Here is a 26,220-nt window from a genome sequence, read left to right on the forward strand (position 1 = left end):
TTCATAAATGGTGAAAGGTTCCCAGAAACACCTTTGGTTCGCCCCCCTGATTCGTATTTTAAGATGCACGGTCCTATCCTGCGATATCTACCCGCCTGCGACAGAACATCTACAGCCTCATCTCTGAAGCGACCTGAGCCACACGGTCGAGTCAGGGCCTGTTGTCACCTGAACGAAGAGATTCAGGGATTAAAGCCAGTTGTTTAGATCTGCCTGTGAGCAAAACAAGAAGGTACTTGGAAATGATGCTTGCAGGGATCATGGCAATACCATATTAGAAGAGGCATTCCTGCTGTGTATGAGAGAGAAGGGAGGAAACGCCCCTTTTTAAGATGGCGCCCATCGACTGCAGATTTTATGCATGTCAAATCGTTCATTTTGTTTTAAAAAATAGACTGTTTGATTACATGGGAGTGTACCCCTGCAATCGAAAGATTTTAAAATTGACTGACCCACCCGATTCACCACAATACTGTGCATCTAGCAACGAGGCATCTCATAGACGGGCTGTTCCAATAGCAAAGACCCAATATTTCGTTTTGTAATTCTGAATGGATGGGTCACCCCCCGCCCCCCCCCCGCCAACCCGCTTGTTGGCTTTGCAAATCCCCTTGGTCTGTTCCTACCTCTCATCAGTTCAACACACACACACGGCCCCCAGGTGAGCAGAGAGGACTGCAAAGCCAACCCACCAACACAAAAGGTAAATGCAAATGGTACATCGGATGACCCCAAGTTATGCTGGAGATGTTTGAGGATGGCTCAGCTCACCCTGATAACCACGTTGCCTATTCCCGGGACAAATCCCTTGCTCTTGCTTCTAGCCGACACAACCCATCGGTGGAAAGAGATCGGCCAAAGGCTGCCACGGAGGGGCCTTTCATTTTCCCCTCGCTGCCGTTGAATCTGGGGGTCCACAGCAGCTTCAGAGGATTCACAAAGGGCCATGTACAACAGTCTGGGTTAACACAGGCTTAACTTCATACAGAGTCCCCAAAACCTGAGTCAGTGAGGCTGAGCATCTGTGCTTAAACACTCCCTAGTAGCAGGCAGCCAATTTACTCCCTGGGGATCCCAACAAGGCCAAAGCAGGTGAGTGAGGTCTCCGTTTCCACCTCTCTGGGTGCATCCCCGCACATGTTAACACAAATACAAAAACACCCCAGCAGGGGTTTGCAAATCTGGTACAGCAGGGGCAAGGAACCAGCCATAAGCTGTGAACGTTAGTAGATCAGGGCTAGAGAGAAGGCCTTTTTTGGTCCCTCTGCCATTCTCTGGAGGGGAATACTTAGACGTTTGTCACACTGTCAAACCAGGAGCAAAGGGGGGGCGGGGGAGAGGGAAAGAAGGCACTGACAAGACCTGGCTTTCATTTGCCTCAGACACGAGTATGATTATCGCTTTAGATACCCCTCCCTGGGACACTTCAGAAGACTACGCCCGAACCCAGCCCAAAGATTCCTAAAAACACATCCCGGCGAGGTTGAGCAACCAAAGTGCAGTTAAAAATATATCACAGTCTCACGCCACACAGCTCCCTCCTCCCTCCCCCATCCCGACTTACAAATCCCACCGCCCCGAATTAGTGAAAATGACCCCAACAAGTCCCTTCAACTCCCTCGCGGCGCATTGCCCTGTCTGGCAATGACTCTCCAAAGGAACGAAGAGTTCTGTGGTACAAGTTAAAAAAATACTATTAAATAATACATCTGTAATAAAATTATATACCTTTTTTATCTTTATATCCATTTCTTTTTTTTAAAAGCTACAATCGCTCTACACGTTTGTGTTTTGTTTTTGTTTTTTGGCTGGTGAAGTCGTAACAGCAAAAAGAATTATCTCCTTTTTCTTTTTTTTTCTCTTTCTTTATGAATGGACAAAAGTTTCATTAAAACAAAGTTTGTGCACGTGATACAAGAAATCAAATTATTTACAGTTAAGTGAAGAGGCGCCTTTCGGACAGTGACAACAGAAGAAGAGAGCGCGAGAGAAAGAGGATTTCCAGAAAAAGCATTGGTCATGAAACAGTCAACAGAAGCACAGTCTTAATTACAAAAGGGGTGTTAAGTACACACGCCCCTTATCCAGCTAAGGAGACCCATTCTCATAAACAAGTTTTGCTCACGCACGATTCACTTGCTGGATTGGGAACTGCAGACGTAAATTGGATGTGGTCTATTGGCATGGCATTGCTTTGAATGGGAAGAACGTCTTATGTGCAACTAGTCACAGGTTAACAGATCGGTTACGTACGACTAGAGCCGGATCGGGGCCAATGTGCATTGGTGCCGGGGGTGGGGGATTACGTGTGATTCTTTTCCATCATTAGAAAGGGGGGTCTCCCTTAGAGAAAGGTAACTAAGAAAGGGGGGAAGGTACGGGGTGTGTGGAGAAGTAGTGAACTCACAGGGAAATTAAGGCATTAACAAAAATGAATTAAAGGCACACATTTTTCCTTTCTCCTCACCTTGGGGGCTCCTGCTAGAAAGTCATGTAGAATTGTACACCCTGAGGGACACTTTATAGCTAAAGGGATCAGGAGAAAGACAGATTTAGGCAACAACGTTCAGATTACAGCTGAGAATTTGGGGTCTTTTGGGGGGGAGGTTGGGGGGAGAAGGAAAGGCCATCGGGATCGGGGAAGGTGGAGAAAAGATATTTGACAACGCATCTGTGGGTTTGCCTTCGGCCCCGTTGCAACGTGCAAAGAACCCAAGTAGAGGGCAAAGGGCATTTCGACAACAAGAGTCGTCAACGAGGAGCACGGCGGACTCAGCCCAAGGGGGCGATCCAGGCGGCAGCTCTCCAGGGCTGCAAATATTCCAGGGGCTTCAAGAGGATCAGACAAATCTGAGCAGAAACGAAGTTCCCTTTTCTGCCCTTGGGGAAACGGGACTGAAGGTACCGTAGCACCTGATGCCGTCTCCATCCGTGCTTGCCCCCCCACTCCAGTTCTCCTGACCGCCATCGGTTTTCCTGCGCAGCCGTACAAGTGAAAGAAAATCACAAAAGCGCCCATTCAGTTGTATGGAGCACGGATCTAATTCTGCAGAGGAAACACAGCTGTCCCCTGCCTACAAGCTGATGGGGTGTAGGAGTGCGCAGGTGTAGTTATGGCAAAATTAATTTTCACCGCGGGCAACCCAGGAGTGAGGTGGGTGGGGAGAAAGAAGGATGACTGGGAAAGGAATAACGGAGGAGAGACCCAGGGGCGTATCTAGTTAAAATGGAGTCTGGGGCTAACCCAGGTGCCATGCTCCCACCCACCCACAGCCGCCCCCTGCCCCCCGACGGGTACGAGGAGCAGTTGAAGGTTGGAGAGCTGGGCTCGCCCCACCTGCAATCTCCACATGGAGGTTGAGTGTGGGTCTGGCCCCACCCAATCTCCACATGGAGATGGGGATGAGCCCGGATGGCCACGCCCATAACCCCCACATGGAGATCGTGGGTGGGGTGAGCTTGGCTCACTGGCCCTCAACTGCAACCCAGCCCCGAACTCTGGGGGGAGTTCCGGACCAGGGCACAGTGGGGGTGGGGGTTCAAATGTGCCCCCCCCAAAAAAAAGTGGTGCCTGGGCTCAGACCCACCCTGTACCCCCCCAAGATACGCCAGTGGCAATACCCACGTGAAAGCCTCCCCCTTCACATTCCACTCACAAATCCCCCAAGAGTTAGGACAATATGGTGATGCTGGTGAGAATAAATGCCAGGAGACAGACGCGATCACGCACACATGGGCTCATGTTGTCCAGTGCAACGTTGTTGTTTTTTCTCATTTTTTTTTAATAGATAAAAAAATTAATTCGTTTTCTTCTTCTGGTTGTTTTTAAACGAAATCACAAATGACCAATTATAACCCACAGAGTGACAGCTATACAAATCGAAGTCTTGGCACTTCACAACACGGGATCGGCCTCCATTGGCTCGTCTGTTTGTCTGTGGGAAAGGGGAAGGCAAAGAACAGCTGGTTAATGGTCCTCTGTCGTCGCCAGAACAAGAGTCCCTGCCTCCTGTGAGACCAGCCCGGCTCGCCAAGCTGGGCACATGGTGGCGGCTCCGCTGTTATCGGAGGATGCCAGGTAGGTCGGCATCAGCACCCCCCATGTTCTCTTGGACTTCCAACGAACCAGTTGACATTTGGCCTCTGCAATGAGGACATATTTGCTTTGTTTTTTAGCTTTAGTCAACCTGATTGGTCCTCTAGCCATCCCATTTCCTCTACACTTATGTCGATGTGCCACATTTCTCCTTGTTCATTCCATGCATCTAATGGAAAATGTTCTAGACTCCGGATGCTGCCCTCGCTGAGTTGGCCAAGACTAGCCTGATCTTGTCAGATCTCAGAAGCTAAGCAAGGTCAGCGGTGGTTATTTTTGAATGGGAGACCATCAAGGTATCCCACGTTTACTGTATCGGGAAGGCAGTGTCAAACCGCCTCTATTATAATTGGAACTTTCGCACATGCAGAATAACGCACTTTCAATCCACTTTCACAATTGTTTGCAAGTGGATTTTGCTACTCCACACAGTGCATTGAAAGTGGATTGGAAGTGCATTATTCAGCATGTGTGGAAGGGGCCCTAGTCTCCTGCCTAGAAAACCCTACTGGGCTACCATGAATTGGCTGTGACTTGACAGCACTTTACACACAGGCACCAGATGCTACTGACTACATTAACATAAACAACTTTTAATATTTGTTCCTTCTCTTTGGTGGATATGGGTCTATATCCAGTGGAACATCAATGGAAAGCAGAGGCGTAGCTCCAAGGGGATGGGGGGTGCACAACACACCGGGCGCGTGCCCCTGATGGGGTGTGGTGAGCGCGTGGTGGGGGCGGGGCAGAGGAAGCACCAGTGCATTGGGCGCTTTCCCCCCTTGCTATGCCTCTGATGGAAAGAACTGGCAGAAATGGAGTGTCCCTCCGTCCCACATCCCCTAGCAACCGCCTGCGAGAGCCCAAAAGTGATATCAAAGACTCGTGGGGGGCTTACATGGACCAAAGGCTGCTGTGAAGACAAGGAAATGTGCAAAAATTAAGTGGAAAGAAACAATGCGAGGCATCCAACCTCATAGTCTTTGGCCTCTGCGAGTGTGCACACACTGAACCAGACTTAAGCCCCTTCCGCATCTGCAGAATAATGCACTTTCAATCCACTTTCACAATTGTTTGAAGGTAGATTTTGATATTCCACATTGTAAAATCCAGCTTCAAAGTGCACTGAAAGTGGATTGAAAGTGCATTAGTGCGGAAGAGGCCTTGGAGCTGTTTCATGTGTTGTCAGACCTAGTAGCTATTTCCCAACAACTGAGGTACCTGGAGATACACCACTTTCAGAAGAGTAATGCAGCCTCGCTGGATTCTCCTCCTTACTACAACCTCCCTCTTTTTAAGCAGTTCCCGTGAACCCCAGCATTTCTGGTTGTCAAAGGGGACTCCCTTCTTCCTTTTCCACCAAGGAAAAACTGGTTAAATCCCACAGAATGACAGCTCAGCATGCGCCAATTAGGCCACCTACTAGAACAGCACATGAGAAAGAGAAGGAGAAAGCCAGCTCAACCACCATTCAACTGCTTTCCCCTGAGACAGACTTGGGAACGTGCCGAGAATGAACCTCGGCCAGAGTTCTCAAAGGATTCCCAGGATAGAATGGCTTGCAACATTTGTGCTGTCATAAAATCTGCACGATCGCTTTTTCGGCGCAATTGGGATAAAAAGTACAAAAAACAAACGTCAGCCCAGAGGGGACTGAGCCGCCTTTTAAAAATGAAGTTGATGGTCTCTTCTTTGCCATCCTTACTCAGACAATACACGGAGAATCTCGTGGGCAGAAAAATGCTTCCTTATCTCCACCCCAAGATTTGGCCAGGCTATCTTCTAAACAGTTAGTGTGTTTATCCATCCTACTGTCTGTTGGCCCTTCTATTATTTGTTTCAACTCTACTGTTTTTCTATTTAAACTGAATTTCGCTCTATAAGGGGGGTGGCTGCAAAACTGCCACAAAGATGAACCAATTACCTCTGTGCACAGCCTGATGCTGAGAATACTGGGAGGGGTCCATCATGGCTGATGAGGTATGGATAGTCAGTGCATTTGTGCACACTGTGTTTCTGCTGGAAACTAGAAGCACAGATCCTCCCCAAGACTGATCCTCAAAGGCAGGCTGGATGTGCACGGGATATGCGCCCACAGCAGGCTCTCTGCTGAAATTATGTGCGTCTGTACACAGCATCAGAGAGGGTCCAACCTATCAGAGGCTTCAATCAAGACTCTTCAACCTATCAGGGGCTTCAATCAAGACTCTCCAACCTATCAGGGGCTTCAATCAAGACTCTCCAACCTATCAGGGCTCCAATCAAGACTTTTCAACAAGCATACCGGACAGTGCAGTCTGCTTTCCCCTGTTCTGTGTCCACCGACAGCGATGCCATGGCGCTGACCGTCTCTGCCTCTTCTGCCTCGCCCTTCTGCGCCTCCAGCAAGGAACAACCAATGACTGCTGCCGAATGTTTCATGGAGCTCCAGTGCTTGCCTAGGACATAACGGGGCAGTGCGTTAGGGGAGAATCACTAGCCTCTTGGAACTCTCTCTTCTCCACGCCCAAGCTAAGGAGCAGGTTGGTGAGCACATTGTGGCATTTGAAAGAAAAATTGGAGGGGGACAGAGGGCTATTTTCTGGGGATGGGGAGGGATTGATGGAATGCAGGGGACAAGCTGCCTTTTCCTGCATAGTCCAAGCTAGCCTGATCTTGCCAGATCTCAGAAGCCAAGCAGGGCCAACCCTAGCAGGTATTTCAATGGGAGACCTCCAAGGAATACCAAGGGTGTGACCCGGGGGACAGACAGTGGCAAACCACCTCTGAATGTCTCTTGCCTTGGAAACCTCACCAGGGGTGGCCGTAAGTCAGATGTGACTCAGAGCACTTCCGCACATGCAGAAGAAGGCACTTTCAATCCACTTTCACAACAGTTTGCAAGTGGAGGTTGCTATTTTGCACAGTAGAATCCAGCTGCAAAGTGCACTGAAGGTGTCTGTTGTGGGGAGAGGAAAGGGAAGGAGTTTGGAAGTCGCTTCGAGACTTCTTACAGGAGAGAAAACGGAGGCGTAAAATCCAAACTCTTCTTCTAATCTTCTACGTGCCCGATCGACGCTAACATCTTATCCCAAGCAGCTGCATTTTGGGCTCCTGTATTACACATCTGGGAACCCAAACCACTTGGCCCCATAAGCAGCTTCCCGCTTTGCTACCGCTTGTGAAAAACATTCCATTTCAGATGCTGTTCTTGGAATCCCTTTGCCCACCTCACAGCTCCAAAGGCGGGTTTTAGTGCAGAAGGAACCTGGGAGTTTTAGTGCCATCTCAGCTCCTGAGTGAGAGGGCCTCTCTAGCCAGCGTGTCTTCAAAACACATTTACCACGTTTGTTTTGATAGGCAAACCCGGTGAGACTTTTTACTGCAACCCCCCTCAACACAGAAAAGCAGCTCTTGTCCCCAGGTCGAAGGAGCTGGGCCAAAAACTTACTCTGGATTTCGATGACTTTCTCCAGCGTGGCCACAGCGTTTGCGCTGGGCTTCTGGTGCAACAGAGCTTCATCCAACGGCTCCAGCTGTGTTGGTGAGACAGAAAGAGAAAACTTAGTTTCTAAAATAAAAGGCTTTCAGGAGCTGGCTTGAGGGAATCGGGGACAAGGAAAGATGGTCAAGAAAGACCAGTAGGAAATAAAGGCAAGAGAGAAGGCTGAGCGAATCTGATTTTTTTCGTCCCCACACAACCACCACCACCAAGCCTTTATTAGCATACAGGACGATACAGGTAAGATAAAAACAAAAACAAAAACAAACTTAAAACAACCCCCAAAGAATCTCTTCATAATTGACACTACAAAATTAAGAAGAACAGAGCTATCCTATAGGGTGTATAAATGCTCCCCTACTCAATTCTTAATTCCATTCGAGCAGAGTCGTATGGCCTATTACCTTTATGTTCTAACGAACCCCCGAGCAAGGAGAGCTCTCACCATTGCGCGATTCAATGTTATGCCCTCTGCCCTATTAAAGGGCAGGCTTAGTAACCTAGAAAAATCTGCAAGGTCATGCAGCTGCAAATCCAATGTGGTTGAAACCCTGGCCCACCAACTCCTGCGCTGCATCAGATTTGTTAAAATCAGATCCAAATATATCCATTTATATCCTCTTTTCCAATCTGGGCTTCCAGATCTGATTAGGTTATCTTTATTGATGAATAACTCTGACCCTGGTTTTTATGAAGAGGTCGCCAATTTTAATATGGAGATAGCTGAGAGTATCTAATAGTATGTATCTGTTATGGTCCTTTTGGGGCTTTTTTGCTTTTATTACCGATGTATTGATTTTGCTTTCTGATTATGCCAATAAAGGCGTATGTATGTGTGTGTGTGTGTGTGTGTGTGTGTGTGTGTGTGTGTGTGTATGAAGAAGAAGAAGAAGAAGAAGAAGAAGAAGAAGAAGAAGAGGAAGAAGAGGAGGAGGAGGAGGAGTTTGGATTTATATCCCCCTTTTCTCTCCTGCAGGAGACACAAAGGGGCTTATAATCTCCTTGCCCTTCCCCCCTCACAACAAACACCCTGTGAGGTGGGTAGGGCTGAGAGAGCTCCGAAGAACTGTGACTAGCCCAAGGTCACCCAGCTGGCGTGTGTGGGAGTGTACAGGCTAATCTGGATTCCCCAGATAAGCCTCCACAGCTCAGGCGGCGGAGCGGAGAATCAAACCTGGTTCCTCCAGATCAGAGTGCACCTGCTCTTAGCCACTACGCCACTGCTGCTCCCAGTATGTATGTATGTATGTATGTATGTATGTATGTATGTATGTATGTATGTATGTATGTATGTATGTATGTATGTATGTAGGGTGTATAATTTCTAGTTATAACTTGGCCACCAAATCACAAACTACACAATCAGAATTATTTAGCAAATATAAGTTCCTTTGAGTAACTGGTATCTTAACGTAGCAACTGATATGGCTCCCCTGAGGCTAGGGTTCAACATTATGCATATATAATTGGCTATGCATAAGTTTTGTCCCCACGCAAATTTAGTTTGGGGCTCTGCCATGCAGCAATAAAACATAACTCCTCTTCTGTCATGCTGGCTCTGACTTCCAGCTGTGCCTTGAGGAGATGCCACGGGCAGGATAAACATGAAATGAATATTCAGAACAGAAACTGACACACTTTCAAGTGCCGGGACAGAGATGGTTTTATTCCCCTTTCCCCAGAACCCCTCTGACCCAGTCAGTGCCAGGTTTCTTTTTCAAAGCCGAATTGCAGCCAACCATCACCTAAAATACTTCATCCTTCCCTGTGGAATTCATTGCCTGTGGACTTAGCAACAGCTACACCCGAAGGTGGGTTTGAATGTGAATCAGACAAATTCACGGAGGTCCCTCAAGGGCTGCAGGCCATGTGGACTAAAAGGAACCTCTGTTATTAGAAAAGCAAGATTCAAGTCCAGCAGCACCTCAAAGGCCATCAAGACCTCCAGGGAAGAACCAGAGGTGAGTGTCGCCTGCTGCCCTGAGAACTAGAGCCTTGTAAAGACTTCGAAGTGGTCAGTCAGTAATGTGTCCCAGCCCTTCACTTTGGGCAGTAAAAAGAGCCCCTTGTGAAGGCAGCATCCAGCTCCTTAAACCAGCATTCCCTGGACACAAACAGGGACGGCCCCCCCACTGCTGGAAAGAGGGGCAGCTCTCCTGAAACACCCCTAGCCCTCTGGTTGGGTTTTATAGGAATTGGTCTGTTCTTTTGTGGGGGAAGTGAAAAGGACAAGGAATCTTCTAGCTCCGCTCCAGTTTCTTTCCTACCTTCACCTTTCACAGTGGCATAGCTGAGGGGGGGGGGGGGGGCACAGGGGGGGGGGGGGGGGGGGGGGGGGGGGCACAGGGGAGATGGAGCCCCAGGCACCACATCATGGGGCACATTGAAGGCCATGCTGCCCCCTTCAGGAGCAGAGGTGGCATAGCGGTTAAGAGCAGTTGTACTCTAATCTGGAGGAAGTGGGTTTGATTCCCTGCTGTGCCGCCTGAGCTGTGGAGGCTTACCTGGGGAATTCAGATTAGCCTGTGCACTCCAACACATGCCAGCTGGGTGACCTTGGGCTTGTCGCAGTTCTTTGGAGCTCTCTCTGCCCCACCCACCCCTGTTTTTTGTGGGGGGGGGGAGGGAAAGGAGTTTGTAAGCCCCTTTGAGTCTCCTCGCAGGAGAGAAAGGGGAGATAGAAATCCAACTCTTCTTCTTCTTTGTTGATCCCACCAAGGCAATTGGTTGGCCCCTGTATGAAACAGGATGCTAGGCCAGGAAGACCAGTGGTCTGATCCACCTAGGCCAGTGGTGGCGAACCTTTGGCACTCCAGATGTTATGGACAACAATTCCCATCAGCCCCTACAATTCCCATCAGGGGCTGATGGGAATTGTAGTCCATAACATCTGGAGTGCCAAAGGTTCGCCACCACGGACCTAGGCTCCTCTGCCATTCTCCTTCCAAGCCAGCAGCCTGAGCCTTCTCACCTGCCCTTTTCAAGAGAGGCTGGACAAGCCACAGCCCTGCCAGGCACACTGACCTCAAGGCCAAGCAAAGCGGAGAGACAGGCTTCGGAGGCGTCACAGATGGCGGTCAAGTCGTGGCCTCCCTCCAGCGCTAGGACAACGCGCCCGCCTGCCAGTTTCATCAGCTCCTTGGTCAGGTGTCCAAAACCTGCGAGGCCAAGAAGAAAACACGGACTTCAGGCATTCTTCTCTCCCTGCTGTCCACCATGGGCATATCTGAGAAATCCACAAGTGGATTGCCTGTTTCATTTAACTTAGTTTTGTAATGCAGTTGGCCATGGGGGGGGTGGGGGTGGGGGGTGGGATGAACTAGATGGAAACTGCCACACTGCAGAAGAACAGCAGGGGCTGCCACTTCCTTCCAAGATGTTCTCCCTAAGCTTACTGTTCACCTTGCTAAAGTCGTTCTCTCGGTTAGAGGTGCCATCAAGGTAAGGTAATGGGCTAAATGAACTAATTGTCTGATCATGCACCTGGCAGATCCACACGGCAGAGTTCCCATATGAACCTTGCAAGGCTTTAGGAGTTGCACCCCCAATCTGCGCGCCCCCCAGCACACGCGCTCTTTTTTGAGAGCCAGCGTGGTGTCGTGGTTAAGAGCAGGTGGAGTCTAATCTGGAGAACCGGGTTTGATTCCCCACTCCTCCGCCTGAGTGGCAGAGGCTTATCTGGGGAACCAGACGTGTTTCCGCACTCCTACATTCCTGCTGGGTGACCTTGGGCTAGTCTCAGTTCTCTCCGAACTCTCTCAGCCCCACCTACTTCACAAGGTGTCTGTTGTGGGGAGAGGAAGGGAAAGGCGCTCGTAAGCCACCTTGAGTCTCCTTAAAGGGGAGAAAGGTGGGGTATTAATTAGAGCTCTTCTTCAGTATTTTTGACCGTACAGTCACAACTGACTTATAGCAACCCCTGTTAAGGTTTTTCAAGGCAAGAGACCTTCAGGTGGTTTGCCATTGCCTGCCTCTGTATCATGATCTTGGTATAGGTCTCCTATTCAAATACTAGCCCGGTCAGGGCTGAGAGTGTGTGATGAACCCAACATCACCCAGCAAGCTTCCATGGTGCTAGTGGGGGTTTAAACCTGGGTTTCCCAGGACCAAGTCTGACACCTTAACCGCTATGCCATGCTGGCTCTCACGTGCATGCTGCGCAGAGATAATTCTCCTGCAACTCTGGACAGATACCGCCCTAGCCACTCTAACCTACAATATAGCCAGGATGGTACAGTGGTTAGAGTGTCAGACTAGGATCCGGGAGACCCATTCCATCACGGAAGCTTGCTGAGTGACGTTGGGCCAGGCACACATTCCCATCCTAACCCCTCTCAGAGAGTTTTTGTGAGGATCAAGTAGGAAGAATGTTGTTAGCAACTATAGGTCCTCATTGGGGATAAAAGTGGGGCATTGTCAGGATGTTTCCCTTCCTGCCATCAAAGCGCAAAGGATAGGTATGAGGTTTCCCACCTGGCCAAGGGGATATGTTATGTTAACGGACCTTTTTCCTTCCCTTTTCTTTTCCTTTGATGCTTGCAACTGTAGGTAAGTAGGAGCAACCCCGGCGCCTTCCCAGCAGGAGGGGGTGGAAGGTGGCCTTGAGACGCTCAACTCCCAAACATCTTTCTTCCACTGTACTATTCTCATATTCCATGGGAAACTGGAAGGGGGGATTTATGGCGGGAACTCCAAGGGGATAAAGGCAACTGTATTTTGGTAATCAGGCAGAACTGAGAGCCAGGTACTAGCTGTCATCAATAAAGACTTCTGATCCAGCATCTAGAGTCTGCTTATTGACTTCAGTCTCAAGACCTGACAGGTATAAATGATACAAACACACAAACGCATACATATAAACTCAAAAGCTCTTGTGTCCATACCCTGCTTGAGAGAACCCTCCAGCTCACCCTTTTAAATGTATGTATGCCTATAAATATATAGGTTCATCATATGTTGTTACCCGCACTGGGCCCTTCTTGGGGAAGGGTGGGGGACAGCTCAAAGACATAAACAAATAAAGCAAGGCGATGGAATAACAGCAGCATGTCGAAAGCCTGAATCTATTCAAAATGTCATACGACAGCGTCATGTCATACAACGTGAGCCAGAATTTCTGCCAGAAGGGGGCGGGACTCCGCCGTTCTCACATCTCATGTATGCAAAAGAGCAGGGAAACAGTTATTATTCTGTTCCCCCGGTTTGCATGTGAATCATTTCATTGCAAAATCAGAAGCAACTCCCTCTCCGCGTGTCCCGCACTCACATTTGGCTGTGACAGAATATCCACCCAGAGGGGACAGGTGCCCTTCCACAGCATCGAAGCCGGCAGAAATGAGGACCACGTCCGGGGAGAACTCGTTGGCTATCGGCATCACCACAGTCCTGCCAGGGCACAAATGACTTCTTTTAGGAGGAGTCACAATAGCACTGAAGCTGCAGCAGTTTGCTACGTGGACGAGGAAGATTCTGGCCACGTCAGGAATCCTCACACTTACTGACCGGCGCTTTGTTATTCTCCCAACAGGCCAATTCAACTGAGCCTATTTTGGTAGGCCGTGCAAGTTCAGGGAGGTAAGACCAAACACGGGATATCTGGAGGGGCAACTTTGTCACCTTTTTAATAGCAACTTCCTCCTGAGAGTCTCCCAATACAGCCCCTCTACCCCCACTCCAACTGATTTCTCTCAATAGCACGAACGTCTCTCCCTATCTTTAACCCTCACAACTGAGAAAGTCAAATGATAGTCCATTCAGGAGATAAGGGGAGTCAAAAGCTGAGAGAGAAAAGGTCGCCTCAGGAATCCTCTCAGGAATCCGAGAGCCGACGTGGTGTAGTGGGTAAGAGCAGGTGGGTTCTAATCTGGAGAACTGGGTTTGATTCCCCACTCCTCTACCGGAGTGGCAGAGTCTTATTGGGTGAACCAGATGTGTTTCCGCACTTCTACATTCCTGCTGGGTGACCTTGGGCTAGTCACAGTTCTCTCAGAACCTTCTCAGCCCCACGAACCTCACAAAGTTTCTGTTGTGGGGAGAGGAAGGGAAAGGTGCTTGTAGGCCACCTTGAGTCTCCTCACAGGAGAGAAAGGTGGGATATAAATCCAAACTCCTCTGCTTCTGCTGCTTCTTCAGTTATTCAGATTGGGAAACTATTAGGGATGGTTGGGTGGTTGCATAGCAACCACAAAGGTGATTTCCCCCACCATTTTCTTCCTGCCCCTATGTAGCATTTGCTGTGTTGCCTTTATGCAACAGGAAATGATCATGTGTGGGAAGGGACTTCCGTGTAATTCCTGCGCCAGATGGTGACATCTCCCAGGCAGATTTGGCCCAAGAGAGTCCAAATGTTATCCCTTCAACCACCTAACATACTGCGAGGCAGCTGGAATCGGCTTTGTTCACTCAGCTCAGAGAGCCAGTGTGTGTAGTGGTTAGAGCATAGGAGCTGGGACACCAGGTTCAAACCCCCACCCTGCCATGGAAGCTCATTGAGTTACCTTGGCCCTGTCATATATTTACAGCCTAATCCACCTCACAGAGTGGCTGCGAGGATAAAATGGAAGGGAGGAGTTTGATGGAACTGCTTCGGGTTCCCCACTGGGGAGAAAAGTAGAATGCGGCTAGCCTCTACCCGGGCCAGAGCCTTTACAGCTCTGGCCCCTGCTGGGTGGAACGCTCTCCCTCCAGCTGTGCGGGCCCTGCGGGATCTCAATGAGTTCCGCTTGGGGCCTGCTTGAGCTATTCCCTTGAGCCTTTAAGGAGGCTGGCAGCTGATACCCCACCCCCCCCGCGTTAACATCTGGCGGATCCACCGTCCCTCTCCCCTCTTTTAGGGGATTGGATTTAGTAGGTATCTTGTATTATTTATTGTATTTGATATTAACACGCTACCTTTAGTAGAGGGTTTTAATGATTCAAAGACTATAGAGCCATTTATTATGATTTATTTAGCGATTTGAGATTTATTGATTTTATTTGTGCTCTATTTGTATCTTCATGTTCACTGTGGGGGGGGGGGGGGGTGGGGGGGGGGGGGGGTGGGGGGGGGGGGGGGTGGGGGGGGGGGGGGGTGGGGGGGGGGGGGGGTGGGGGGGGGGGGGGGTGGGGGGGGGGGGGGGTGGGGGGGGGGGGGGGTGGGGGGGGGGGGGGGTGGGGGGGGGGGGGGGTGGGGGGGGGGGGGGGTGGGGGGGGGGGGGGGTGGGGGGGGGGGGGGGTGGGGGGGGGGGGGGGTGGGGGGGGGGGGGGGTGGGGGGGGGGGGGGGTGGGGGGGGGGGGGGGTGGGGGGGGGGGGGGGTGGGGGGGGGGGGGGGTGGGGGGGGGGGGGGGTGGGGGGGGGGGGGGGTGGGGGGGGGGGGGGGTGGGGGGGGGGGGGGGTGGGGGGGGGGGGGGGTGGGGGGGGGGGGGGGTGGGGGGGGGGGGGGGTGGGGGGGGGGGGGGGTGGGGGGGGGGGGGGGTGGGGGGGGGGGGGGGTGGGGGGGGGGGGGGGTGGGGGGGGGGGGGGGTGGGGGGGGGGGGGGGTGGGGGGGGGGGGGGGTGGGGGGGGGGGGGGGTGGGGGGGGGGGGGGGTGGGGGGGGGGGGGGGTGGGGGGGGGGGGGGGTGGGGGGGGGGGGGGGTGGGGGGGGGGGGGGGTGGGGGGGGGGGGGGGTGGGGGGGGGGGGGGGTGGGGGGGGGGGGGGGTGGGGGGGGGGGGGGGTGGGGGGGGGGGGGGGTGGGGGGGGGGGGGGGTGGGGGGGGGGGGGGGTGGGGGGGGGGGGGGGTGGGGGGGGGGGGGGGTGGGGGGGGGGGGGGGTGGGGGGGGGGGGGGGTGGGGGGGGGGGGGGGTGGGGGGGGGGGGGGGTGGGGGGGGGGGGGGGTGGGGGGGGGGGGGGGTGGGGGGGGGGGGGGGTGGGGGGGGGGGGGGGTGGGGGGGGGGGGGGGTGGGGGGGGGGGGGGGTGGGGGGGGGGGGGGGTGGGGGGGGGGGGGGGTGGGGGGGGGGGGGGGTGGGGGGGGGGGGGGGTGGGGGGGGGGGGGGGTGGGGGGGGGGGGGGGTGGGGGGGGGGGGGGGTGGGGGGGGGGGGGGGTGGGGGGGGGGGGGGGTGGGGGGGGGGGGGGGTGGGGGGGGGGGGGGGTGGGGGGGGGGGGGGGTGGGGGGGGGGGGGGGTGGGGGGGGGGGGGGGTGGGGGGGGGGGGGGGTGGGGGGGGGGGGGGGTGGGGGGGGGGGGGGGTGGGGGGGGGGGGGGGTGGGGGGGGGGGGGGGTGGGGGGGGGGGGGGGTGGGGGGGGGGGGGGGTGGGGGGGGGGGGGGGTGGGGGGGGGGGGGGGTGGGGGGGGGGGGGGGTGGGGGGGGGGGGGGGTGGGGGGGGGGGGGGGTGGGGGGGGGGGGGGGTGGGGGGGGGGGGGGGTGGGGGGGGGGGGGGGTGGGGGGGGGGGGGGGTGGGGGGGGGGGGGGGTGGGGGGGGGGGGGGGTGGGGGGGGGGGGGGGTGGGGGGGGGGGGGGGTGGGGGGGGGGGGGGGTGGGGGGGGGGGGGGGTGGGGGGGGGGGGGGGTGGGGGGGGGGGGGGGTGGGGGGGGGGGGGGGTGGGGGGGGGGGGGGGTGGGGGGGGGGGGGGGTGGGGGGGGGGGGGGGTGGGGGGGGGGGGGGGTGGGGGGGGGGGGGGGTGGGGGGGGGGGGGGGTGGGGGGGGGGGGGGGTGGGGGGGGGGGGGGGTGGGGGGGGGGGGGGGTGGGGGGGGGGGGGGGTGGGGGGGGGGGGGGGTGGGGGGGGGGGGGGGTGGGGGGGGGGGGGGGTGGGGGGGGGGGGGGGTGGGGGGGGGGGGGGGTGGGGGGGGGGGGGGGTGGGGGGGGGGGGGGGTGGGGGGGGGGGGGGGTGGGGGGGGGGGGGGGTGGGGGGGGGGGGGGGTGGGGGGGGGGGGGGGTGGGGGGGGGGGGGGGTGGGGGGGGGGGGGGGTGGGGGGGGGGGGGGGTGGGGGGGGGGGGGGGTGGGGGGGGGGGGGGGTGGGGGGGGGGGGGGGTGGGGGGGGGGGGGGGTGGGGGGGGGGGGGGGTGGGGGGGGGGGGGGGTGGGGGGGGGGGGGGGTGGGGGGGGGGGGGGGTGGGGGGGGGGGGGGGTGGGGGGGGGGGGGGGTGGGGGGGGGGGGGGGTGGGGGGGGGGGGGGGTGGGGGGGGGGGGGGGTGGGGGGGGGGGGGGGTGGGGGGGGGGGGGGGTGGGGGGGGGGGGGGGTGGGGGGGGGGGGGGGTGGGGGGGGGGGGGGGTGGGGGGGGGGGGGGGTGGGGGGGGGGGGGGGTGGGGGGGGGGGGGGGTGGGGGGGGGGGGGGGTGGGGGGGGGGGGGGGTGGGGGGGGGGGGGGGTGGGGGGGGGGGGGGGTGGGGGGGGGGGGGGGTGGGGGGGGGGGGGGGTGGGGGGGGGGGGGGGTGGGGGGGGGGGGGGGTGGGGGGGGGGGGGGGTGGGGGGGGGGGGGGGTGGGGGGGGGGGGGGGTGGGGGGGGGGGGGGGTGGGGGGGGGGGGGGGTGGGGGGGGGGGGGGGTGGGGGGGGGGGGGGGTGGGGGGGGGGGGGGGTGGGGGGGGGGGGGGGTGGGGGGGGGGGGGGGTGGGGGGGGGGGGGGGTGGGGGGGGGGGGGGGTGGGGGGGGGGGGGGGTGGGGGGGGGGGGGGGTGGGGGGGGGGGGGGGTGGGGGGGGGGGGGGGTGGGGGGGGGGGGGGGTGGGGGGGGGGGGGGGTGGGGGGGGGGGGGGGTGGGGGGGGGGGGGGGTGGGGGGGGGGGGGGGTGGGGGGGGGGGGGGGTGGGGGGGGGGGGGGGTGGGGGGGGGGGGGGGTGGGGGGGGGGGGGGGTGGGGGGGGGGGGGGGTGGGGGGGGGGGGGGGTGGGGGGGGGGGGGGGTGGGGGGGGGGGGGGGTGGGGGGGGGGGGGGGTGGGGGGGGGGGGGGGTGGGGGGGGGGGGGGGTGGGGGGGGGGGGGGGTGGGGGGGGGGGGGGGTGGGGGGGGGGGGGGGTGGGGGGGGGGGGGGGTGGGGGGGGGGGGGGGTGGGGGGGGGGGGGGGTGGGGGGGGGGGGGGGTGGGGGGGGGGGGGGGTGGGGGGGGGGGGGGGTGGGGGGGGGGGGGGGTGGGGGGGGGGGGGGGTGGGGGGGGGGGGGGGTGGGGGGGGGGGGGGGTGGGGGGGGGGGGGGGTGGGGGGGGGGGGGGGTGGGGGGGGGGGGGGGTGGGGGGGGGGGGGGGTGGGGGGGGGGGGGGGTGGGGGGGGGGGGGGGTGGGGGGGGGGGGGGGTGGGGGGGGGGGGGGGTGGGGGGGGGGGGGGGTGGGGGGGGGGGGGGGTGGGGGGGGGGGGGGGTGGGGGGGGGGGGGGGTGGGGGGGGGGGGGGGTGGGGGGGGGGGGGGGTGGGGGGGGGGGGGGGTGGGGGGGGGGGGGGGTGGGGGGGGGGGGGGGTGGGGGGGGGGGGGGGTGGGGGGGGGGGGGGGTGGGGGGGGGGGGGGGTGGGGGGGGGGGGGGGTGGGGGGGGGGGGGGGTGGGGGGGGGGGGGGGTGGGGGGGGGGGGGGGTGGGGGGGGGGGGGGGTGGGGGGGGGGGGGGGTGGGGGGGGGGGGGGGTGGGGGGGGGGGGGGGTGGGGGGGGGGGGGGGTGGGGGGGGGGGGGGGTGGGGGGGGGGGGGGGTGGGGGGGGGGGGGGGTGGGGGGGGGGGGGGGTGGGGGGGGGGGGGGGTGGGGGGGGGGGGGGGTGGGGGGGGGGGGGGGTGGGGGGGGGGGGGGGTGGGGGGGGGGGGGGGTGGGGGGGGGGGGGGGTGGGGGGGGGGGGGGGTGGGGGGGGGGGGGGGTGGGGGGGGGGGGGGGTGGGGGGGGGGGGGGGTGGGGGGGGGGGGGGGTGGGGGGGGGGGGGGGTGGGGGGGGGGGGGGGTGGGGGGGGGGGGGGGTGGGGGGGGGGGGGGGTGGGGGGGGGGGGGGGTGGGGGGGGGGGGGGGTGGGGGGGGGGGGGGGTGGGGGGGGGGGGGGGTGGGGGGGGGGGGGGGTGGGGGGGGGGGGGGGTGGGGGGGGGGGGGGGTGGGGGGGGGGGGGGGTGGGGGGGGGGGGGGGTGGGGGGGGGGGGGGGTGGGGGGGGGGGGGGGTGGGGGGGGGGGGGGGTGGGGGGGGGGGGGGGTGGGGGGGGGGGGGGGTGGGGGGGGGGGGGGGTGGGGGGGGGGGGGGGTGGGGGGGGGGGGGGGTGGGGGGGGGGGGGGGTGGGGGGGGGGGGGGGTGGGGGGGGGGGGGGGTGGGGGGGGGGGGGGGTGGGGGGGGGGGGGGGTGGGGGGGGGGGGGGGTGGGGGGGGGGGGGGGTGGGGGGGGGGGGGGGTGGGGGGGGGGGGGGGTGGGGGGGGGGGGGGGTGGGGGGGGGGGGGGGTGGGGGGGGGGGGGGGTGGGGGGGGGGGGGGGTGGGGGGGGGGGGGGGTGGGGGGGGGGGGGGGTGGGGGGGGGGGGGGGTGGGGGGGGGGGGGGGTGGGGGGGGGGGGGGGTGGGGGGGGGGGGGGGTGGGGGGGGGGGGGGGTGGGGGGGGGGGGGGGTGGGGGGGGGGGGGGGTGGGGGGGGGGGGGGGTGGGGGGGGGGGGGGGTGGGGGGGGGGGGGGGTGGGGGGGGGGGGGGGTGGGGGGGGGGGGGGGTGGGGGGGGGGGGGGGTGGGGGGGGGGGGGGGTGGGGGGGGGGGGGGGTGGGGGGGGGGGGGGGTGGGGGGGGGGGGGGGTGGGGGGGGGGGGGGGTGGGGGGGGGGGGGGGGGGGGGGGGGGGGGGGTGGGGGGGGGGGGGGGTGGGGGGGGGGAGGGGTGGGGGGGGGGTGTGGTGGGTGGGGGGGGGGGTGGGGGGGGGGGGGGGGGGGGGGGGGGGGGGGGGGGGGGGGGGGGGGGAGGGGGGGAGGGGGGGGTGGGGGGGGAAAGGGGGAATGGGGGGGGGGGGGGTGGGGGGGAAGGGTGGGGTTGGGGGGGGGGGGGGTGGGGACGGGGGGGTTGGGGGGGGGGGGGGGGGGGGGGGGGGGGGGGAAGGCAGGGGAGGGGGGGGGGGGGGGGGAGGGGTGGGGGGCCACTTGCTTTCCCAACATCAGATCCTCTGAAGATGCCAGCCACAGATGCAGGCGAAACGTCAGGAGAGAATGCTGCTAGAACACGGCCATACAGCGCAGAAACCACACAGCACCCAAGTTTATTATTAGTTTTATTGATCTGGTACAGTTTTCTTCTTTTTTATGCTGGGACCACTCTCAGCCCGTGCTCAGATACCCGGCCTTTCAATGAACTAACATAAAAGAAGCTTCTTCTTAGAGGGGAAAAGAACACTGCACATGCTCAGGAACATCCTGCTTCAAAAGCTGCAGTACAGAAGCCAGAAATTCTTTCGGTAACCCCAGTGGGGTTCATTATGTTCTTAACCAGTGTAGTGTAGTGGTTAAGAGAAAGTGCACTCTAATCTGGAGAACCAAGTTTGATTCCCAGCTCTGCCACTTGAGCTGTGAAGGCTTATCTGGGGAACCAGATTAGCTTGTGCACTCCAACACAGGCCAGCTGGGTGACCTTGGGCTAGTCACAGTTCTTCAGAGCTCTCTCAGCTCCACCCACCTCCCAGGGTGTTTGTTGTTGGGGGGGGGGTGTAGGGAAAGGAGTTTGTAAGCTCCTTTGAGTCTCCTTACAGGAGAGAAAGGGGGGGATATAAATCCAAACTTTTCTTCTTCTTCTTAACTAGAAGTGGCAGCCAGAACCTGTACCAAGGAAAGATAACCATCAGGGCAGCCCCTGCACTTTCAGGTGAGACCGTGGATCCATCTAGCTCAATGCTAGCTACTGTGTCTGCATTTCTTTAGAGAACCAAGGTGCAAAAAGCCTTTCCTAAATAACCGAAACCTAGTGGAGAGACCAGGGACCGAACTGGTGACCTTCTGTGTGCAAAGCATGTGCTCTACCGCTCTGAGCCACAGCCCTTCCTTATCGGAGAGCAAGGCTTAAATAGGAGGGGTGTGTGACAGAACCCACCTTAAGCTCCCCGGATGCGACTTTGAAGGCCAGCTCCAGCAAGCAGCCGACGGCCATGCGGACCGCACTGGAGGAGTGCATTTCATTCCACACCGTGTCGCTGTCCACCTGCCAAAAAAGATCAGAGCCTTTGTAGGAGCAAGGAAATGGTTATCTAGCTGATCTGGGAACATCATTTGGGGTTTGGGTGAGCAGGATGCAGACAAAAGAAAAACAACTGGGGACATGAGAAGTATAATGTCTCCCCCCCCCCCCCTTTGCTAAGCATTAACAGTCAAAAGCATAATTCCTTCACGAACCACACACGTACCCCAATACCGCCACACGGAAGGACGGCATACATCTTCTGCGTAAGGGGCCCTGCAAGAAAAGAGGCAGAGAAGAAACCCAGGTGAACTCTTACAGCAGCAAAACAGCACGTCAGATATATACATACAACCATTCACTTTGGAGACCCCAACAGAATGAAAACTGGAACCAGGAAGGGGCAGGTGGTGGGGAGCAAAAGAACAGACATGGTTGTACCACAGCCATGCTATTCTATGTCATTGCTGGAAACAAAGAGCTTTGTACAACCAATATGGACAAAGGGTTCGATCCAGCCAGATTTTACACTAGTGAGAAAGGGAGGGACGGGTCTCCTCTGACTGCCCAAAAGGCTCTGCTGAGGCTCATGGGACCTGTATGAATAAAAGCTGTGTTGGGTGGGGGCTGTAGAAAGGAGAATTGGGTGTGACTGAGCAAAAACGCTGGCCAGATCTAACCCTAAGAACTGGTGCTAGGTGGCATGAGTTTCGTGCCGATTTACCGCCACGATAGTAACAGAACAGTTTCATTAATAAAATTTATGAAAATTACAACTTTTTTTTTAAAAGGCTATTTCTAGTACTCACGGATACAGCAATACAGCTTAAAACAAACTCACTCTATGCTGGGGATAATTAGGAAAGGAGTTGATAATAAAATTGCAAGGATTGCCATGCCCTTATATAAAGCCGTGGTGCGACCGCACTTGGGAGTACTGTGTTCAGTTCTGGTTGCCACATCTCAAAAAGGATATCGAAGAGATAGAAAAAGTGCAGAGAAGGGCAACGAGGATGATTGAAGGATTGGGGCACCTTCCTTATGAGGAGAGGCTGCAGCTTTTGGGACTCTTTAGTTTGGAGAGGAGACGTCTGAGGGGGGATATGATTGAAGTCTATACAATTATGCATGGGGTAGAAAATGTTGACAGAGAGAAATTTTTCTCTCTTTCTCACAATACTAGAACCAGGGGGCATTCATTGAAAATGCTGGGGGGAAGAATTAGGACTAATAAAAGGAAACACTTCTTCACACAACGTGTGATTGGTGTTTGGAATATGCTGCCACAGGAGGTGGTGATGGCCACTAACATGGATAGCTTTAAAAGGGGCTTGGACAGATTTATGGAGAAGTCGATCTATGGCTACCAATCTTGATCCTCCTTGATCTCAGATTGCAAATGCCTTAGCAGACCAGGTGCTCGGGAGCAGCCGCAGAAGAAGAAGGCCATTGTTTTCACCTCCTGCATGTGAGCTCCCAAAGGCACCTGGTGGGCCACTGCGAGTAGCAGAGTGCTGGACTAGATGGACTCTGGTCTGATCCAGCAGGCTAGTTCTTATGTTCTTAAACTGAAAAGCAACCCAGCATCGGCGAAAAGGTGTCATTAGGAGAATTTAGGCCCCTTCCACACATGCAGAATAATGCACTTTCAACGCACTCTGCAGCTGGATTGTACTGGGCAGAATAGCAAATTGCACTTGCAAACAATTGTGAAGGTGGATTGAAAGTGCGTTATTTTGCATGTGCGGAAGGGGCCCTAGGTGGGGACATACAGGGGGCAAGGTTATTTTGTGCTCCACATTTAAGCTCGAATGTTATGCCCTACCCCCAAAAGAAATCATGTGTACACTATGATTACAACACACACACACACATTCTGCCTCAGTTAAACCACACTCAGTACTAAGAGAAACAGAACTGTGATCTGGGGATTCCATGCAAATTCAGGCTGCTGGCATACGATTGCTGCTTATGACGAATGCTAAAGTCTCACCCCCTAGAAATCCTGCTCAGAACTCCTCCTTTTTTGGAGGTGTCCCACATTTAGGCCCCTTCCGCACATGCAGAATAAGGCACTTTCAATCCACTATCACAATTGTTTGCAAGTGGATTTTGCTATCCTGCATAGTAAAATCCAGCTGCAAAGTGCATTGAAAGTGCATTATTCTGCATGTGCGGAAGGGCTCCAAGTGTACACACATGTTCTCTGTCCCTCCAAATGCCCCCATTTTCTCTGCCTCGTCACAACATTTTTGCCCTGTGTCCCTTGCACCACAATTCCCTCCTCATTCTCTAACCCATTTTTGCTACTCAGCTGTAAAACCCCTAAGCTTTCTACAACCACAGTCCTGTGATCCCCAACAAAAGACTGAAAGTTCCTCTAAGCTCGGAGACTGTGTGGCAAATGGTGGCTGCCGAATTAATGCAAGATGGCAGCCAACAAACCAGACTCCCTACCTAGCAATTTCTTGCTGTCAAGTTTTTGCCGGTTCAAGGGGCTGGTTCCGTAGAGTAATGTGTGATGCTCCGAGTGGACTGTCTGGATTTCGTCCAGTGTCGCTTTCCGGCCCCGGATCCTCTAGTAGAAAAAAGGAGGGGTTTGGAACAGAGAAATGTGAATGTGGTTCTCAGAGAATCTCTGCAGAAACCTCACTGTGTAGCGCCATGTAGCTTCGAAAGGTCTTTTCCCATCAGCACGTGACTTGAGAGCTATGTCTTTATACCTGTGGCAAAATTCCACGAGAACGTCAATGTCAGATTTCAGAGAATGTCAATTTCAGAGAACGTCAATTCAATCCAGAGGTTCACCCCATGCTGAATGGGTCATCAACTGGGCCAAGGCTGGCCAGCATCCCCTTATTTATTTATTTTTTGCCTTTTCTGTTTCTTGTCATTTTTTGGACCAGGAAATCCCTGGTCCAAAAAAGATCCGGCTGGCCTCAACAAGGGCCAGGGCTTTTACTGCCCTGGCCCCTACCTGGTGGAACAGGCTCCCTAAGGAGACCAGGGCCCTGTGGGACCTTCAGAGTTTCCGCAGGGCCTGCAAAACGGACCTATTCCGCCAGGCTTTTGACCAGCTGGGATGACCATCTGACCCTCATACCATCTTGGTCTCCCATGGGCGGGAATGGGGTTGGGATAAGTCGCCATCTGCAAATTTTAAATTGTTTAAATTCTATGAATTTAATATTGTTACAGATTGTTTTTATATTTGTATTTATTTGATGTTGATGTACACCGCCCTGAGCCCTCCGGGGGAGGACGGTTTAAAATGAAATAAATAAATAAATGTCTGAAAGCAGCACCAATAAAACAGCAGATCTAGCATGCCGTTGCCACTACGTGTCCAGCGCACTTTCACAAGAGAACCTGCAAGCGATTCTGAAATTTCCCATTTACCTACAATGACTTCCACCTCCACCCGCTCAGTGCTTTGTTTAACGTTAACATTTCCTTGCTCGTAGAAATAAGACCCCTGGCCTCTTCCTGACATAGAAGAGGCCCTATCTTGGTGTTGCTATGGTGAAAATGCAGCCCTGGGTAAACAGCAGTGCATTCTCTTTTAAGACCCACATCTTGTTCATGGCAACAAGACGAACCAGATCATTTGAACTGAACAGCCAGAAGGTCAAGGACTGTCACTGGAATTAAACATGGATGTTTATGGATCTAACCCAAATCCAAACAAAAATTGAACTATAAGCATATTCCACATCGATTTGCGCCTGAACAGCTGCAAACGTTTAATTAGTATTTGCAAGAGAATCTAACAGCAGCGCAAATGTGAAAATCAGTCTTGCATAGACAGCATACAATCACATTCAAGAATCACATAAATTCCGCATATCATATTCGAGTATACCAAACATAATACCCTGTTTCCCCAAAAATAAGCCCTAGCGTGATTTTTCGGGATTTTTGCAGGATGCTTGAAATAGAAGTCCTACTCCAAAAATAAGCCCTAGCTATAGATTCCCTGGCGCAGCTGATCTGGTCGTATGGGGGCCCCAAAATCATGGAATAAAATAAGACATCCCCTGAAAATAAGCCCAAACGCATCTTTTGGAGCAAAAATTAATATAAGATCCTGTCTCATTTTCAGGGAAACATGGTAATAGTTCAGCAGAGCTCTACACTTTTATGCCCATTTTGTGGAATCAGATCACTTCATCAGCACTGTACTGGTTTGTAAGCACTGTCATTCTGTATTCTACAATGGAGAAATTCATGGAGCATTCAATTGTTAGTGATGCTCCATCAAAAACACATGTGCCAGTTGCTCCTTCACAGTTGGGTTCAGCCTCATACTACACATTAAAACTTGTTCTAGGTAATGATCTACAGATGATACATCCACGACCTTAAGAAGTAAAACACACACCAACGCAAAAAGCTTATCCCTGGGTATGTGAGTTCAAATGTATCACTCCACATCCACAGTAATAGCACATTTTCTGTAAATGATACACTTCTACTCATCTCAATAAGCAACTTCCTTGCAATTGGACTGTGCTTGCTTATGAACTGGAGACCTCTAAGTGTAGCCTGCTAGACCCGTACAAATTCTGAAGTTCTTCAAGCTAGATTTGTTCTTGTTAAACTTGTCAGATCAGTAAACATTCGTCTCTAATTCCCAAGACATTCCTTGACATTGCCGCTGTTCAACCCACACCTAAAACACACAGTGTGAATCTGTAAAGTACATCTGAGCCCATACTGAGGACTCAGTGCTTATTGGGGGAAGGGGGGAAATCAGTTCATGCAATGTCAATTATTCACTTGGATTCAAAATCCTACCAAAAGACGGATCCTACCAAAAGAAAACATACGAAATACTGCTCAATGTTTATTTGTGTGTTTATGTCATTCAGGGTTTTTTCAGTGCGGAGCCCGACATGGAGGAACTTTTTACCATCTGAAATTCGGACCCTGCAAACATGATAAAGTTCAATGTATTGTCGAAGGTTTTCACGGCCAGATTCAATTGGTTGTTGTGGGTTTTCCGGGCTGTGCAGCCATGGTATGGTAGATCTTGTTCTTAACGTATCGCTTGCATCTGTGGCTGGCATCTTCAGAGGTGTATCACAGAGGGAAGTCTGTTACTGGACACAGTGTGTAGATGCCAGCCACAGATGCAGGCGAAATGTTAGGAACAACATCTACCAGTCCATGGCCACACAGCCCGGAAAACCCACAACAACCAATGGAAAAGTTCCACAGGGCCTTGAAAACCGAAACCTTCCAGGAAGAACTCAGTGAAGCCAGCCGGGGTTTGATTTCGAACCTGACCCCCCTCCTTCGCCGTTTCCTTTCCCCTCCCCTTTTTCATTTTTCCTTCCTTTCCCCTTCCCCCCTTTTTATTCTTCCCTCCCTATTGATACATTAGGAACTAGGAGGTAGGGGGAGAGTTCCTTGAAACACTGTCACAGGTGTCAAACTCGCGGCCCTCCAGATGTTCATGAACTACAATTCCCATCAGCCCTTGCCAGTATAGCCAATGCTCATGTTGGGAGGGACTGATGGGAATTGTAGTTTGTGAACATCTGGAGGGCCGCGAGTTTCTCCTTGGATACTTATAGCCTGGGAAGCTTGAAGTTTTTATATC

General features: G+C 56.7%; 1 protein-coding gene across 1 annotated transcript in view; it reads right to left on the reverse strand.

Annotated features, from left to right (window-relative positions):
- Positions 1–1,715: 1,715 nt before the first annotated feature.
- The window catches only part of HDAC5 (histone deacetylase 5), a 102,818-nt gene continuing 78,313 nt past the window's right edge, over positions 1,716–26,220 (reverse strand). The window contains exons 14-21 of the mRNA XM_048516450.1: positions 23,073–23,193; positions 20,842–20,891; positions 20,532–20,639; positions 12,844–13,120; positions 10,602–10,735; positions 7,527–7,611; positions 6,381–6,534; positions 1,716–3,935 (exon numbers count right to left, since the gene is read on the reverse strand). Coding sequence (XP_048372407.1) covers positions 3,896–3,935; positions 6,381–6,534; positions 7,527–7,611; positions 10,602–10,735; positions 12,844–13,120; positions 20,532–20,639; positions 20,842–20,891; positions 23,073–23,193 — 969 coding nt within the window. The 3' untranslated portion in view covers positions 1,716–3,895. The remainder of the gene's footprint in view (positions 3,936–6,380; positions 6,535–7,526; positions 7,612–10,601; positions 10,736–12,843; positions 13,121–20,531; positions 20,640–20,841; positions 20,892–23,072; positions 23,194–26,220) is intronic.

This window comes from Sphaerodactylus townsendi, linkage group LG15 (assembly GCF_021028975.2).
Source record: "Sphaerodactylus townsendi isolate TG3544 linkage group LG15, MPM_Stown_v2.3, whole genome shotgun sequence".
NCBI lineage: Eukaryota > Metazoa > Chordata > Lepidosauria > Squamata > Sphaerodactylidae > Sphaerodactylus > Sphaerodactylus townsendi.